This window comes from Oryctolagus cuniculus, chromosome 5, assembly GCF_964237555.1.
Source record: "Oryctolagus cuniculus chromosome 5, mOryCun1.1, whole genome shotgun sequence".
In the NCBI taxonomy this organism is placed as follows: Eukaryota; Metazoa; Chordata; class Mammalia; order Lagomorpha; family Leporidae; genus Oryctolagus; species Oryctolagus cuniculus.
In genome coordinates, this window is record NC_091436.1 from 112,969,962 (window position 1) to 112,986,956 (window position 16,995).

Consider the following 16,995-nt stretch of genomic DNA (forward strand, 5'->3'; position numbering starts at 1 on the left):
GTGTGAAATAAAAAAAAACTTTCATAGCAGATGCCTAAATATATGTTTCTCCCAGAATAGAGCATGAATTAAAATCTGAGTAGAAATTTTATATAAAGAGAGGAATATAAGTTCATTCTTTTATAACTGCTCTGTGGAAGGGAAGTCCTTTACACTCTGGTACACATCCAAGCTTTATTGACCATGAACCCCATTAATAAGTAATTTTATGTTTATAATATTTATAAATTACACATCCATATTACTAGATTATTATATGTATTATAATTCCAGGCACAAAACAATATAGAATTTTTAAGTTTAAGATGTAATTATGAATGGAAGTTCTGACATTTTGTTCCTCTGTCCCAGTGAGTTACCTTGCACATCCACATTGAGGGTCACTGCTGTAAAGACTCAGGCATGATGCTTTGAAGGAGATAAAAAGAAAACTTACTTATTTGTATTTCTTTTCTTTCTTTTTTTTTTTTTTTTTTTTTTGACAAGCAGAGTTAGTGAGAGAGACAGAGACAGAGAGAAAGGTCTTCCTTTTTCCGTTGATTCACCCCCGCCAAATGGCCACTACGGCCAGTGTGCTGCGCCAATCCGAAGCCAGGAGCCAGGTGCTTCTTCCTGGTCTCCCATGCAGGTGCAGGGCCCAAGCACTTGGGCCATCCTCCACTGCCTTCCTGGACCACAGCAGAGAGCTGGACTGGAAGAGGAGCAACCAGGACAGAACCGGCAATCCAACAGGAACTAGAACCCGGGGTGTCGGCATTGCAGGCGGAGGATTAGCCTAGTGAGCTGCGGCGCCAGAGGCATTTTGACATGTCCTCTTTTTTTTTTTTTCTTTAAAGATTTAGTTATTTATTTGAAAGTCAGAGTTACACACAGAGAGAAAGAGAGATCTTCCATCCTCTGGTTCTCTCCCCAGTTGGCCACAACTGCCAGAGCTGTGCTGATCTGAGGAAGCCAGAAGCCAGGAGCCAGGAGCTTCTTCCGGGTCTCCCATGTGGGTGCAGGGGCCCAAGGACTTGGGCCATTTTCCACTGCTTTCCCAGGCCACAAAAGAGAGCTGGATCAGAAGTGGAGCAGCTGGGTCTTGAACCGGCGCCCATGTGGGATGCCAGCACCGCAGGTGTAGACTTTACCTGCTATGCCACAGTGCCGGCCCTGACATGTCCCCATTGTTAAGTGTACATAGTTTGATTTTGAGTTCTTTAAAATTCATGTTATATTAATATTTTCAAAATTCTTGCTGGCACAATTTCTTAGAAATTTTGCAGCTGTATTTCAGATATAGAGGAGTTTCTTGAAAATCCAACTCCTCAGCAAAAAGAAAAGAAACATACATTCTTGTAGCAGATTTCATTTTGTACTTTTTCTAGAATACTTTTTTGTTACTAAAATAAAAAAGGTACTAATGAGAATATTTGATCGCTAAGAAGTACAGAGCTTACAGTGTCTTAGTTTAGGCTCCTATAACAAAAAGGTGTACCCTGCGTGGCTTAAACAGTAAGCAGTAATTTCTCCTAGTTCTGGAGGCTAGAAGCTCAGGGTCCAGATACCAGTGTGGACAGGGCCCTCTTCCTGATTGATAAATGGCCCCCTTCTTGCTGTGTCCTTACCTGGGAGAGAGCGGCAGAGACAGATCATCTTTCTCATTGCTCTTCTAGGGATTGCTCTAACCACATTCATGAGAGCTTCACCCTTACTGCGTGCTCTGAGAGGAAACACTTAGACCATGCTCACACCTCACTCAACCCAGTGTAGAATGCTCCTGTCACCAGATCTGGGAGGTTTTGTTTGCCTATACAACAAGCACTTTCCAGTGGATGTGCCCACCTCATTTGCTGTCATTTGGTTGAGTTCTGACTCTGTCTACCTAGAGAGAACATCAGATCCCAGAGTTCAAGGGCTCAGTTCCCTCAACCCCCATTTAAGATGCTAGTCACAGGTTCTGGCTTGTGACTTGTACTTCTGAGCAACTGGCTAAATAGTGAGGTTTCCATGACCCCAATCCTTGAGTACATTTAACATTGAAATTACGAAGGATACAGATGAAAGAAATGCTTAGGGTGAAGCGTGGAAAAAAGATGTGTTGAATGTGCATACCCATTCTCTGCATGCCATCCTCCAGAAATTTCATGTGTTCGCCTCTCCAAAAGCTCCTAACCCTTCTTAAAATTTTTTTACTAATAAAAAGAGAACAGATTTCATGTCTTTCATAGGCACAGTTCCAAAAAGACACCATACTGCCCTCCCTTCCTCCTTTCTCCCTTACTCAATCCCACTCCTTCCTTCCTTCTCTCTTTTTTTTTTAATTAATTTATTTATTTGAAAGTCAGTGTTACACAGAGAGAGAGAGAGAGAGAGAGAGGTCTTTGATCCGATGGGTCACTCCCCAATTGGCCACAATGGCTGGAGCTATGCTGATCCGAAGCCAGGAGCCAGGAGCTACCCCCAGGTCTCCCACACAGGTACAGGGGCCCAAGGAATTAGGCTATCTTCTTTTTTTTTTTTATTCAACTTTTATTTAATAAATATAAATTTCCAAAGTACAACTTTTGGATTTTGGAAAAGCAGCTTTCCCCCTACATAACCTCCCTCCTACCCGCAACCATCTCATCTTTGGGCATCTTCTGCTGCTTTCCCAGGCCACAGCAGAGAGCTGATTGGAGGTGGAGCAGCCTAGTCTCGAACCAGCACCCATATTGGATGTCAGCGTTTCAGGACAGGGCATTAACCTGCTGTGCCGCAGCACCGGCCCCTCCTTCTCTTTCTTTAATTCTTACAAAAACATGCTTTCAATCCATTCTAAAATCACAGGCTTAATGCATCACTAACCATAGTACTCAACAAATAAAAAGTAGCAAGACCACAGTTCTACAGGAATATAAACAAGGGCTAAAAAAAAAAAAAATCAAACCACAAGTTGTTCATTCATTTCTATACTTTTTCTTTAAATTTTTGTGTTAACTTACACATATCAGAAAATATGAGCTTTGTCTTTTTGGAATTGACTTATTTCACTAAGTATAATGGTTTCCAGTTGCTCCATTTGTTGCAAATAACAGGATTTTGTTCTTTTTTATGGCTGAGTAGTATTCCATAGGGTATATACATCACAATATCTTCATCCATTCATCAGCTGATGGGCATCTGGGTTGATTCCATATGGATGCTTCATTTTATAGGCATGACTGATTATTTCATGGCCCATTGGTATCAACTCAGCCTTCAGTCTCTCTCACTTCCGTGAAGGTCAGGAGCTGGGACTGAAAACTTCAACTCTAATCACATGGTTTGTTCCCCTGGCAAGCAGCCCCTATCCTGAAGCTATCCAGGAGCCCACCACGGGTCACTTCATTAGAAAAGACATTCCTGTCACGTAGGAAATTCCAAGGAAATTAGGAGCTTTGTTGGTCACTGTATCACTCAAGAGATTATGAAAGTCTTAGCAGATCTGTATCAGGAACTTGGGTCTAAAATCAAATATCAGTGCAGAAGATACTTCTAGTACCCCCATTGATCAGAAAATTATAAGGGTTTTAGGAGCTCAGTTCCGGGAGCCCATGGTCAAAGACCAAATACATGTTTTTTATGTTATCAGAACACCACACCTTCCAAAGGCCCCATCTCAAAACATGCAGTCCATAGCCAACAGTAACACTCAATGTGTTAATTATATGAAAATAGCTAACTTTGTTTGGGAGCCCACTCACCATGGCTAAAGATATTGTAGAAATTACTCACCTGTTAATGCACAGAGTTGCCCAATTGAGAAGCAGCTCACCTGCTAATCTCTCTTTTTTTTTTCTGGGTATAACATTTTTAATCACTTATTGCTGGCATGTTGATCAATCATATTTTGACATACATGATAAATCAAATATGGTAGAAAATAGAATGTACTTAGATACTTAAATTTTTCACATATAAGAAGATTTGTTCACAAAGAAATGATACCAGATTTTATTTAGAAAATTTTTTTAATAAATATAAATTTTGAAAGTACAACTTTTGGATGGTACTGGTTTTTCCCCCCATAACCACCCTCCCACCTGCAAACCATCCCATCTCCTACTCCCTCTCCCATCCCATTCTTCCTTAAGATTCATTTTTAATTATCTTTATATACAGAAAATCAACTTAGTATATACTAAGTAAGGATTTCAACAGATTGCACCCACACAGACACGCAAAGTATAAAGTACTGTTTGAATACTAGTTTTACCATTAATTCACATAGTACAACTCATTAAGGACGGAGAGCCTACATGGGGATTAAGTGCACAGTGACTCCTGTTGTTGATTTAACAATTGACACTCTTATTTATTTATTTATAGATTTTATTTTATTTATCTGAAAGAGTTACAGAGAGAAGTGAGAAGTTGAGACAGAGAGGTCTTCCGTCTGCTGGTTCACTCCCCAGATGGCCGCAAGGGCTGGAGCTGCACCGATCCGAAACCAGGAGCCAGGAGCCTCCCCTGGGTCCCTCATGTGGGCACAGGGGCCCAAGGACTTGGGCCATCCTCTACTGCTATCCCTGGCCATAGCAGAGACCAGTATCGGAAAAGGAGCAGCCAGGACTAGAACCGGTGCCCATATGGGATGCTGGCGCTTCAGGCCAGGGCTTTAACCCACTGTGCCACAGCGCCAGCCCCGGCACTCTTATTTATGATGTCAGTAATCACCCAAGGCGCTTGGCAAGAGCTGCCAAGGCTATAGAAGCCTCTGAGTCCACAAACTCTGACCTTATTTAGGCAAGGCTATAATCAAAGTGGAAGTTCTCTCCCTTCAGAGAAAGATACCTCTTTCTTTGATGGCCCATTCTTTCTGCTGGGATCTCACTCACAGAGATCTTTCATTTAGGTTATTTTTTGCCAAAGTGTCTTGGCTTTCCATGCCTGAGAAATTCTCATAGGCTTTTTAGCCAGATCTGAATGCCTTAAGGGCTGATTCTGAGGCCAGAGTGCTGTTTAGGGCATTTTCCACTCTATGAGTCTGCTGTATATCCTGCTTCCCATGTTGGGTCATTCTCTCCTTTTTAATTCTATCAATTATTATTAGCAGACACTGGTCTTATTTATGTGACCCCTTTGACAGTTAATCCTATCTTTATTATCAATTATTAACTTAAACTGATCACTTTAACTAGTAAGATGGCATTGGTACATGCCAACTTAATGGGATTTGGAGTCCCATGGCAGGTTTCTAGCTCTACTGTTAGGTCACCTGCCAATCTCAAGCTGTAATTCCGACCATCTGCTTTTGCGACTTTTAAATTATGGATCATATTTGAATCTGTTTACAGAATCTTGGTGCTGATTGAATGCCTTCTTCTTCCCTACTTGACATTCCTATGGGTTTTGTTGTGTTTTAGAAATAGGAGCACAATTGTCTCTTTAAATCATCTAAACTTAACCTCTCAATTCAGTGAAAATTTGTCAAGCTGTTTTTTTTTTTAACAGTGTAGTGTTTGAACAATCAAAACAGAAATATTGTTTGGTTATATTATTTTCCATATAATTTCTTTTACTGAAGCATTCCATAATGTATCAGACTAAGGTACCCAGAAATAATTAAAATGCTTTTCAAATTCTTAGACAATAAGAGATCAATTAAATTCACAATTAAAAACAGATCTGTTTTGCAGAGACAGATGAGTATTAAAAACCATTGTTCTTTGAACTCCTCATGGGTCTATAATATAGAATATAGGATGTTAAAATTAAAGCATTGGGACTGGCTGTGTGGCACTGCAGGAAAGGCCACTGCCTGCAGTGCTGGCATCCCTTATGGGTACCGGTTCAAGTCCTGGCTGCTCCACTTCCAATCCAGCTCTCGGCTGTGGCCTGGGAAAGCAGTGGAGAATGGCCCAAAGTCCTTGGACCCCTGAGCCCGACTGGGAAGACCCAGCGAAAGCTCCTGGCTTCAGATCAGCCCAGCTCTGGCCATTGTGGCCAACAGGGGAGTGAATCAGCAGATGGAAGACCTCTCTCTCTCTCTGCCTCTCCTCTCTCTGTGTAACTCTAACTTTCAAGTAAATAAATAAATCTTTTAAAAAAATTATAGGGCATTATATTCAAGTGAAAACCAGGACAGAAAGGATTTGCTTAGCATCATAAATCTTCAGAATTGAAAGTAGAGAGCTGGCGCCGCGGCTCACTAGGCTAATCCTCTGCCTAGCGGCGCCGGCACACCAGGTTCTAGTCCCAGTCGGGGCGCCGGATTCTGTCCTGGTTGCCCCACTCCATGCCAGCTCTCTGCTGTGGCCTGGGAGTGCAGTGGAGGATGGCCCAAGTGCTTGGGCCCTGCACCCCATGGGAGACCAAGATAAGCACCTGGCTCCTGCCTTTGGATCAGCGCGGTGCGCCGGCCGCGGTGGCCATTGGAGGGTGAACCAACGGCAAAAGGAAGACCTTTCTCTCTGTCTCTCTCTCTCTCTCACTGTCCACTCTGCCTGTAATAAATAAATAAATAAATAAAAATAAAGTAGTGTGTCTCATATAAGATAGGCTAACCCGTTGAGCTTATTTTCCCACTTGTCTGCTATTCAAATTTTCTTTTGGAAAAAAAAATGTTTATTTGGAACACAGAGTTACAAAGAGAGAGGGAAAACCAGAGACAGACAGATCTTTCATCTGCTGGTCCACTCCCCACGCAGACTCAATGGCTGGGGCTGTACCAAACCGAAGCCAGGAGCTTGGAACTCAATTCAGGTGTCCCATGTGGGTTGCAGGGGCCCAAGTACTGCTGCTTTCCCAGCTGCATTTGTAGGGAGCTGGGTCTGAAGTGGAGAATCCAGGACTCCAACTGTCACTCCTGTGGAATGCTGGCCTTGCAGGCAGGCACAGCTTAACTCATGGAACCACAATGCCAGCTCCTCCTGTTAAACTTTTAAATCAGTTTCATTTGTGCATGTTATAGAAGTATAATCTCAACTTTAAGAGGATTTTCTTTGTCTGTTTTCTTAATTTATTTGCATTGCCAAATGGAATAACAGAAACTTAGCATATATATTTGTGTGAGGAAGACAGAGAAGGGAAGGGAGGGTTGGAGGAGAGGGAGAGGGAGAGTGCAAGACTGAGTGTGATCATTTTTATATGTAAAGGTTAATTTTATAACTATATTTTGTCTCCTGAGAATAGTTACAAAAGGTCTTCAAAAAGTTCATGGAAAATGTGTATTTTGAAAAAAATATACTATGTTTGGATTTTGAAATTTTTTGCACCAAAGTTAAACTTACCTTTAATCCCATTTTTCCATGAATTTGTTTGGGTGCCTGTCACCTTTCCCCCAGAGTGATTATCAGTAAGTATAGCTGATTCAAAATGTCAGTTTGAGATCCAGTACTTACTTCAGACCAGTGTTCAAACCACTCTTTCATCTCTCTGGGACAGTTGAAATGTCTGTGCATCCAAAAATCTCTTTTCAAATATAGATGTTATAATGTTTCAGAGAATTCATTTTTTATTCTCCGCTTGGATTTCTGTTAAGGTTATTAGATACTGTTCTAATTTTGCATTATGAATTTAGCCTTTAAACTTTCTTTTTATATTCTAACTTTTGTATGGCAACTTTATGATTCACCTTGGTGTATTTCTGAAGAGGAATGCGGCAAAGAGAGCTTTGTGGCTAACATTTCCTAATGTGTTTGGACTAGATGACATTGTGGGGAGGTACGATGATCTGTCCAAGTCCGTTAACGAACGAAATGAAAAGCTCCAGATAACCCTGACCCGCTCGCTGAGCGTGCAGGATGGCTTGGATGAAATGCTGGACTGGATGGCCAGTGTGGAAAGTTCTCTCAAAGAACAAGGTCAAGTGCCCTTAAACTCTGCTGCTCTTCAGGACATCATCAGTAAAAACATTGTAAGTAACATGTGAAAAAGGTAAAAAAAAAAAAAAAAGTAATCCCAGTTACAGTTAAAAAGCAAGAAACAGTTTTATAAGCTCCAAGAACATGTGAGTTTAAGATAGTTTTAGGCACAGAAAAAGAGATATTTCCTGGCTGTAACAGTGTGGAAAGCAGCTCTTGAACAAAATGTGCAAAACGACTTCTCTGCAAAGGAATATACAAAAGGCTTGGTATACTTTTTCATGAATGTTTATTAATCATAGAGAGCGTATGCATACATTGACTCTTATCTAGTTTACTGTTGCTTCAGCCAGCTGCACATGAGGTTAATCAGATCAGGCTTGTTGTTGTCCAGCCTTTCAAAAATTAGGACCATGGCTAATCCCCAGGCTCCAATAGAGCCCAGAGATGGCTAAGTAGCAGCAGTCCCCTGCCTCTCTCAAGCAACTAACCAGCTGTTCCCAGCTCCCCCTTGCAGAGATCTGGGATGGGATTCCTCCAGGGACAGCTCAGACTGTCATTCAGTTCCATCCGTTAACCTCCTTAGTCACAGGTTGTTCAAGCTCATGTTGTTATGAATAGTAACTTTTTAAAACCCTGTGGCATTATTTGTAATCGTTGTTGTGAGACACAGGCAATACGTGGTCTGTTTCAGATGCTGGAACAAGATATTGCAGGTCGTCAGAGCAGCATCAATGCCATGAATGAAAAAGTGAAGAAGTTTATAGCAACAACAGACCCATCCACCGCATCCTCATTGCAAGCGAAAATGAAGGACTTGTGTGTGCGGTTTTCGGAAGCAAGTCATAAACACAAAGAGAAACTTGCCAAAATGGAGGAGCTGAAAACCAAAGTAGAGCTGTTTGAGAACCTCTCAGAAAAGCTGCAGACATTTTTAGAAACAAAAACTCAGGCTCTTACTGAAGTGGAAGTGCCAGGGAAAGATGTCACTGAATTGTCTCAGTATATGCAGGTACGTCTGATACTCCCCAAGAGTTGTCAAGTGGATTCAGAGTTAAGATGGGCTCATACATCCACTAGCAGAATTGGGATTAGCAATCATTTTAGTTGCTTATGGAGCAGTAACTATTTGTTTTCCTCCTATAAGTAGATAAAACCCCATCTTCTCCTTTAAACTTTGGCTCCTTTATTAGAAATAAATTCCTTTTATCACATGTATCAGAGTTTTATAAGTAGCATCTATGTGCCAGAACCCACAGAGACAAAATATAGATTATGATTTTTAGATTAAATTAAGTTTTCTGTGCTCTCTTTTAAATAGCTTATCTGCATGTTTATTATATTTAGAGGACTGAATCATTCTTCCTTATGATTCTGGTCCCATACCTATCTCTGGATGGAATGTCATTTGAAGATCTATCAGTATCTATAATGACTAAATGTCTAAATCCTCTGTAGGAATCAACTTCTGAATTCTTAGAGCACAAGAAAGATCTTGAAGTTTTGCATAGTGTCCTGAAGGAGATATCCAGTCATGGCTTACCTGGTGATAAGGCTTTGGTTTTTGAAAAGACAAATAATTTGTCAAAGAAATTTAAGGAAATGGAAGACACCATCAAAGAAAAGTAAGCATTACTTCAAAATTTTTTCTTCTGGATACTAACTAGAATCAGTTACCTTTATTTACTTATATAGGTAACTAAAACAATTTTGGAAATTCAAGAATGACCCCGGGGCTATTTTTTTATATTTTATGTTTCTTTTTTATATTTTGATTTTTTTTTGCTGTTAAGTGTATTATCTGTTAAGATAGGATGAACATTGAGTATTTCTTATATAAAAGTAGAAAACACTGCATAAGAAAAGTGATCTAAACTCACTGTAGTCTCTGAAGCCTTTGCAAATAACACATTTGTATTTGCAAAGGTTGAAATAACCTGGAGAGCCAGCTTGTGATTCTTTACTTTCTGGGTTCAATTCAGAATCTATGTGCAATTTCAGTATACTTCTTTAATAAAGATTATTTATTTATTTGAAAGACAACTTTACAGAGAGAGGGAAAGACAGAGCTCTTCTGTCCACTGATTCACTCTCCAAATGGCTTCAATGGCTGGGGCTGGACCAGGCTGAAACCAGTATCCAGATCTCTTACATGGATGGCAGGGACCCAAGTACTTGCAACATCTTAGGCTGCTTTCCCAGGCACATTAGCAGGGAGCTGGATGGGTAGTGGAACAGCTGGGACTTGAACCAGTGCTCATATGCAATGCTGGCGGCCCAGGCAGTGACTTAACCCACTGTGCCACAACACTGGCCACTCAGTTGTGTTTCATTGGCCTTCTTTTATGTAAAATAGTTCATCTTTTAAAGAGTGGTGGAATAGACGTGAGTCCATGAAAAAACAAGATGAGAAACGAGCATGAGTCTAAGATGAAGCTGTGCAGAAAAAATTCTTTTGACTTAATTTTGGTGTTTCTGATCTCGTGTAAATTTAGAATATCCATCTGATTTCACTGAAGTTTCATATAAGGACCCTCCCAAATTAGAAAATAGTCATTTGTCTCTCAACTACTTTTCATTATTTCCTCATAATCCTTACATAAAACTTTTGAGTGCTGCCTGTGCTACTCACAGGGCTATGTTTTTCATCAAGTCACTGTATTTAATGCACATTGCACAGAAGAAATGTTCTTGGCTTTCTTAAGTAATCTGTAGGTTATTTTTCCTTTCAGATGGGTCCAACTTTAAAACGAGGTAGTCATCAGTAATTAATCCAGCTGCAGTGAGTGCATTCATATCTGCCAGTATCCCACACGCTCACATATGTACACATGTCACCCACATGTCGAATGTGACGATCCTCCCAGTTAGTCATGGGCTGGCCACACGCGCACCCTCCTTGGTGCTGAATGTAGATAGTGCACTGTGGAACTTCCTGGATCTGTGGGAGAGGCGCCCATTAAAACCCTGCAGTCAGCTTTCATCTCGTTTTGGGAGGCTTCAACCTGTTCTCCCCCTGAATTAGTCAGTTTTTTTCCATTAACATGTATGTAGTATAGCGTGGTAACCACTAGGTGGCACTGTTTTCCGCATGTGTCTTGTAAACATTTCCTCTCTGGTTCTGTGCCTGCTGGCAGTGAGCATCACATAAAGTGGACAGATCAAAGCTTATTGAATCTAAATAATGTTAAAAACTGTTTATGTAGTCTTCGAGTTTGTGTAGCGTTGTAGAGTGTTATTACGTATGGGTTACAGGTTTCCTGACTGCTGCTCTGAACCTTGCCTGTGCAGTAGGAAAATAGTTATTTAGCTGATTGCACTTGCCACCCAGGAACCTCTCCTCCTGTATCAAAGGGTCAGAGTGTGTGTGGAAGCTGTTTGTTTCATATTAAGCCCAATATAAGAGCAATAGAATTCTTCTTAATAACTAGTCCTTTGGAGCACATTTTTGTGGCTTCAGTTCTTGTTATGATTTTTCTTATCCAGAAAAGAAGCTGTAACTTCTTGTCAAGAGCAGCTGGATGCTTTCCAAGTCCTTGTTAACTCGTTGAAGTCCTGGATAAAAGAAACAACAGAAAGAGTTCCCGTTGTGCAGCCTTCCTTTGGTGCGGAGCGTTTAGGAAAATCTTTGGAGGAAACTAAGGTGACTCATTGTGTCTACAGTGAATTTTTCGTTTGCCTGTGTCAGTCATCAATAGTTAAAAGACTAATGGTAGTTTCTTATGATCTAATGTAAGATCATTCTCATATATGTGCTGTATATTTTGGTACCCTGTAAATCATGATGTAAGGACATAATCTTTCAGTTAATTCATTTTTTAAAAGATACATTAGTGAGCTAGCAGGTTGCAAACTGTTCTGGTATCCAAGTTTCTTTTCCCTCAAACCTCTACTTAGTTTCAGTTATTACTACCATTTCTCAATAGTAAAATATCCTTCTCTTTCATTCAGCATTTTTACCTAGTGCTTGAGGAGAGAGGTTATTTGAATTTCCTGCACAAACAATTCACAAGTCTTTGCTTAACTGAATCAAATCATAAAATCAGTTAATGGTCATAGGATCAGTTATGGCAATTTTTCCAGTCCAAATTTGTGGAGCAGTGTTTTTTTTTTTTAAGTCATTGACATTTTGATAATTAAAATTCACTGTTAAATGGAATTCTGAATTCTCATTTATTTATTTTGATTGTTCCTGGCACATGTCACCTTATAATTTGGCTCCTACCTATTACAGTTTTACACTTACAGTTGACAGTTTGGAACTCATGGCAGCCAGGAATAGCCTGACTTCCACTATGGCTGGGGACAGAATGCAGAAGGCCCTTACCCTACTTCTCAGTGCTAACAGTGCTAACAGTCACCTGGGCTGGGGGAACAAGTAGGATGGTGCTTTTTTTCTTCTATCCATTACCCCCACACAGTCATTCTTACTCTGAGATATGTTAAAGAAATTGAACTATAATGTGCAACTTTGACAATATTAAGAAGACTAAAAAATAATGTGTTTTTATATCTCAAGAAATTACAAGAAGAGTGGACTTTAAAAACACCGGAGATCCAGAAAGTGAACAACAGTGGGATCTCATTATGTAACCTAATAAGTGCAGTGACTACTCCTGCTAAGGCAATTGCAGCAGTTAAATCAGGTATGTGCTGTATTTCCATGACAAGACTGTAAGAATCAGGTCCATCCATGTTGGTGTTATTTGTGTATGTTATTTTTAAACCAGTGCATAGCAAGTACAAAATAAAAATACAAATTGAAAGTGACAAAATTGATGGTATTTTAAACCTACTGAAACCTGCCATGGAAAAATGTCTGTACTAATCAAATTTCAGGTCCTTCTTAAGTTTCATTTTATTAAAGACTATAATTAAAATGTAGCCAAATTAATGTGTAAGTATAAGGATTCCAATTTGTGTGCTTTTTATTTTAATTAAATGAAATACTGAAATTCTACTTGAAATATTTTTATCTCTTTCTAATATTTTTGAAGAAATGAGCTGGTCTCTTAGGGGAGGAAATGAGAGGAGGAAACAAACTATTTGTTGTAGTTTGGACCTCTCTCATTTTATTCCCATCCACTTTATTGTGTACCCTATTGCCAAAGAAAACAATCATACCATATGTTAGCCAGCATATCTAAATCACAATCTAAGTCATAGTTGAGTTACTCCTAACAACAAAAGGTGAGAGTCATGTATAAATATTGATTATAAAATTAAGTCAGAGGTACAGCTTTAGTTGAAAAATCATACCATATAAAGTTTTGTTTTTGTTTTTTAAATCCAAGAATAGACAGAAGGCACTCCCATGTCTGCATCCTGAGACTCTGAGCATCCCCTGTGGTTTATCTAGTCCAACCAGGCCCCCAGCTGTCCCTATTGTGATACTTAGGTTCCAGCTGGGCCTTTCTCAACCAAACATTTATTCCACTCTATTAATCCCATTTGAGGGAATACCCATATTATATATAGAGTGGTGATCTCTCCTTTCTCTCCTAATCAGGTTTCCTGAAATGTCAGATTGTATTTTTTTCATAAAAGTAATTTTACTATATTTTTTTTGTTTTAGTAATTTATGACCCCTTTTTATTTACAGTAGGTACAAAATGGTTTATTATTATTATTATTACTTTGTTTTTTTAACTCTTGGTAACTACCAAGCATGGTAGGAATTAGTCTTGAGCATCTATAGGATATATTTATCTCCATCTGAAGTGCTCTCGTGTGTGATTAAAATATATGTTGTATGTATTTATTTTATTTGTTTGGAAGGCGGGATGGGGGAGAGAATACTGTCATCTGTTGGTTCACTCCTCAATGCGGGCAAAAGCTGGGGCTGAACCAGGCCAAAGCCCAGAGTTGAAAACTCAATCTGGATCTCCCACTGGGTGGCAGGGACCCAATTACTTGAACTACTACCTGTTGCCTCCCAGGGTACACATTAGTGAGAAGCTGGAACTGGGACTCGAGCAAGACTTGAACCCAGCCTATGTGTGATTTTCTTTTTAAACTTAAGATTTAAATATTTCTGGGGCCAGCGATGTGACACAGCAGGTTAAACTGCCTGTGATGTCCGCATCTTGTATACACGCTGGAGTCCTGGCTGCTCCTGTTCCTGTCGAGCTCCCTGCTAATACGCCTGGGTGGGCAGCAGTGGAAGACCTGGATGGAGTGCCAGGCTCCTGGCTTTGGCCTGGCCCAGCCCTATGCTTTGTGGCCATTTGGGGACTGGACCAGTGGATGGGAGATCTCTTTCTGTCTCCATGATTCTGCCCTTCAGATAAATAAATCTTTAAAAAAATATTTCTACTTGTTTTCTTATGATTGGTTTGGGAAGTATCTTCGTGTTTTGGATAATGGCCAATGGATAATTGATTTTTTCGTATTCTGATGTTGGATGTTGAAAAACGTACCGATAACAGATGGTTTTATAAAAACAAAACAAGAAATTATAGTTACTTTAAGCAGGTAGTTCCTATTTGTTAAGCAGTGGTTATCTGTCTCTAGCTCTCACACTGATCTTACAAGTTAGACCAAGTTGGGCTTGTGAATTTGGCTGATTAGTGTGTCCCGTTTCAGAGCCAGTGTTTAGTAGGGCTGGGATTTAAATTTAGGTGGGTCATACACCAAGGCTCAGACATTCCTAGCCACTGTGCCTGCTTGCAGTCTCTCTGTTGACATAATGTGGATTTAATGATAGATTTTTCATTTCTTTTTGTTTGTTACTTTCAACTTGTTTTCCATGTCTTTTTACATCATTCTGCTTCCCTTAAATGCCAAGTAACACTGTGTAGCTATACCAGACAATTTTCCGTCTTTTAGTAAGGTACACACTGTTGTTCGTCAGTCGTTTACGCTTTGTCCAACACGTATGTACTGAGCACCTTCTTCACATTTTTTCTGAATTAATATTTAATGATTTATTTAATACAAACATCTAAACTCCAGTGCTTGAGGCAATCATATTAGTGATTTAAGAATAAATATTTTATATATATATATATATATTAGGAGAGGTAGTTTTATTTTTAGTTTTGGTTCTTTATTTGGATTTGAAAGTAAATCAGTATTTTACATTTCCAAATAGTAGTCACAAATAGTAGCAACATATTTAAACAGTAGAAACTGTTTATGGGATTAGATTCAATACCATCTACTCTTAATGTGTAGAAATATACCAGATATCTGTAATTCGGTTTTTATATTTTTGTAGGTGGAGTAATATTAAATGGTGAAGGAACAGACACAAGTACGCAGGATTTTTTGGCAAATAAAGGTAAGTAGTAATTTTAAATGATTTTGATTAATTGAACTTGTAAATCATTTTGGAAGAGAACAGTAGGTAATTGAAATTTCAAACTTAAAGTAAAATGACATCTAATCTAATGGTGACAGTCTCTTTAAGTATCATATTTACATAGCATTCCATGAAGTTTTGTTCATCTGAAACTAATGAAATCGTGTCATTGGGTGTGACACTTGGTTGTGTTTCCTTCTTTGTGGTTGAGGTACTCTGTCACTTGGTATAACATTATTGAGTGAATTTGTTTGAATTTGTTGCCTGAGGAATCACTAATTAACATTTGTTATGTGGACTTTTTTATTTCATTTTAAACACCTTTTGCATTTCACTTGTATCATGCAATGTTCTTAAATTTTTTGACATTAAATAGCATCATAAAATGATCTTCCATCTTCATTTTTAAAAGTCTGACTTTATCATAATAGACCTAATAGTGACAAAACAGAAAGGAATGTCACATAAAGCATATTTCTAGACATCCACTCCAAACACCTTGGAAATGTGTCAGTAAAATTTTTTTCTTCACCTCAGGTTTAACATCCATTAAAAAGGACATGACTGACGTAAGTCATGGTTATGAAGATCTTGGCCTCTTACTCAAAGATAAAATAGGAGAACTGAATACTAAGCTCTCCAAATTGCAAAAGGCTCAGGAAGAATCAAGTGCAATGATGAAGTGGTTACAGAAAATGAACAAGACTGCGACAAAATGGCATCAGACACCTACACCTACAGATACCGAAGCTGTGAAAACCCAAGTTGAACAGAATAAGGTACAGCCTATGGGTGAAAGAGAGTGGCTTAGCATTCAGAACTGAGCCCTGATGACTAGGGAGCTCTGTTCTGGTTTATGGTTCTACAACATTCAATGAATAATTTGACAGTTTTGTTTAATGTGACTTCCTGCAGAGATTGATGATAACAATCACTATTTTTTTGCACACCAACCTTCTCAAGTTGAGTGAACTGTTGGGTATAATAAGCTTGCCACCTTTAAAAAGTCAGTTCAAGTCTGAGATATTAACCAGTCAGCTATTGGGAAAGATTTATTTCAGGGCTAAGTGTATTAGAGATCTGTTCTAATATAAAATAGGGTAGCTAATGGCCTCTCTTTTTTAAAAACGTATTTCTTTCTATATCTGTCAAGGGTGGGAAAATGGTTTTGTGTAGTAGCAATGGTGGCAAAAATTTCTATCAGTTACTAAACTCTATTTGAACTCTGATGTATTGCCAAAAAAGTGCCTATTCACTAGTAGATTCTCAAGTTCCAGCAGCCTCTATCAAGGCTGATGTTAATTATAATCTTGCTGATGTCATCTTTTTCCCCACAGGATTTGTTTAAGAATATGAAATTCTTCCTCAGGAATAGGGATAATGGATATAATGGAGAGTCATTAGCTCCATCGCTATGGTGTCCTCTGTGGGATTCTTTTATCCTGCAGTCAAGGAAAATAATTAACTGCTGAATCCAGGTTCTTACACACTGTAGCATTCAGCGGTAGATTTTTTTTCCTCTTTTGGTCATGCCAGAGAGAAGGACAAAATAGTGCTCCATCATAATTGTGTTTCTGTCCTTTGATGTTGGCCTACTTTAATGTAGTTACTTTCTTTTTACCCCCTTGTTAGTCATTTGAGGCAGAACTGAAGCAAAATGTAAACAAAGTGCAGGAGTTGAAAGACAAATTGACAGAGCTGTTGGAGGAAAACCCAGATACTCCTGAGGCGCCCAGATGGAAGCAGGTGTTGACTGAGATAGGTAAGTTGTATACCTTACGCCAAAGTCCATGAACAGAAGCTTGGCCATTTTTTATTTTTTAACAAAGCTTTATCATAAAACATCTAACAGCTTCCCCTATTTTCAAATTTACTTTAATGTTACAG

At 39.2% G+C, this 16,995-nt stretch overlaps 1 protein-coding gene across 41 annotated transcripts in view; it reads left to right on the plus strand.

The window, feature by feature from the left end:
* The window catches only part of DST (dystonin), a 486,283-nt gene that overhangs the window by 362,230 nt on the left and 107,058 nt on the right, over positions 1 to 16,995 (plus strand). For all 41 annotated transcript variants that reach the window (XR_007923259.2, XR_011388661.1, XR_011388662.1 and 38 more), the window contains 8 exons: positions 7,650 to 7,858; positions 8,500 to 8,817; positions 9,264 to 9,430; positions 11,292 to 11,448; positions 12,325 to 12,451; positions 15,025 to 15,087; positions 15,646 to 15,887; positions 16,741 to 16,870. Coding sequence is in view for 38 of the 41 variants with exons in the window: in XM_051855540.2 (XP_051711500.1) it covers positions 7,650 to 7,858; positions 8,500 to 8,817; positions 9,264 to 9,430; positions 11,292 to 11,448; positions 12,325 to 12,451; positions 15,025 to 15,087; positions 15,646 to 15,887; positions 16,741 to 16,870 (1,413 nt within the window). In the remaining 3 variants the exon portion in view is untranslated. The remainder of the gene's footprint in view (positions 1 to 7,649; positions 7,859 to 8,499; positions 8,818 to 9,263; positions 9,431 to 11,291; positions 11,449 to 12,324; positions 12,452 to 15,024; positions 15,088 to 15,645; positions 15,888 to 16,740; positions 16,871 to 16,995) is intronic.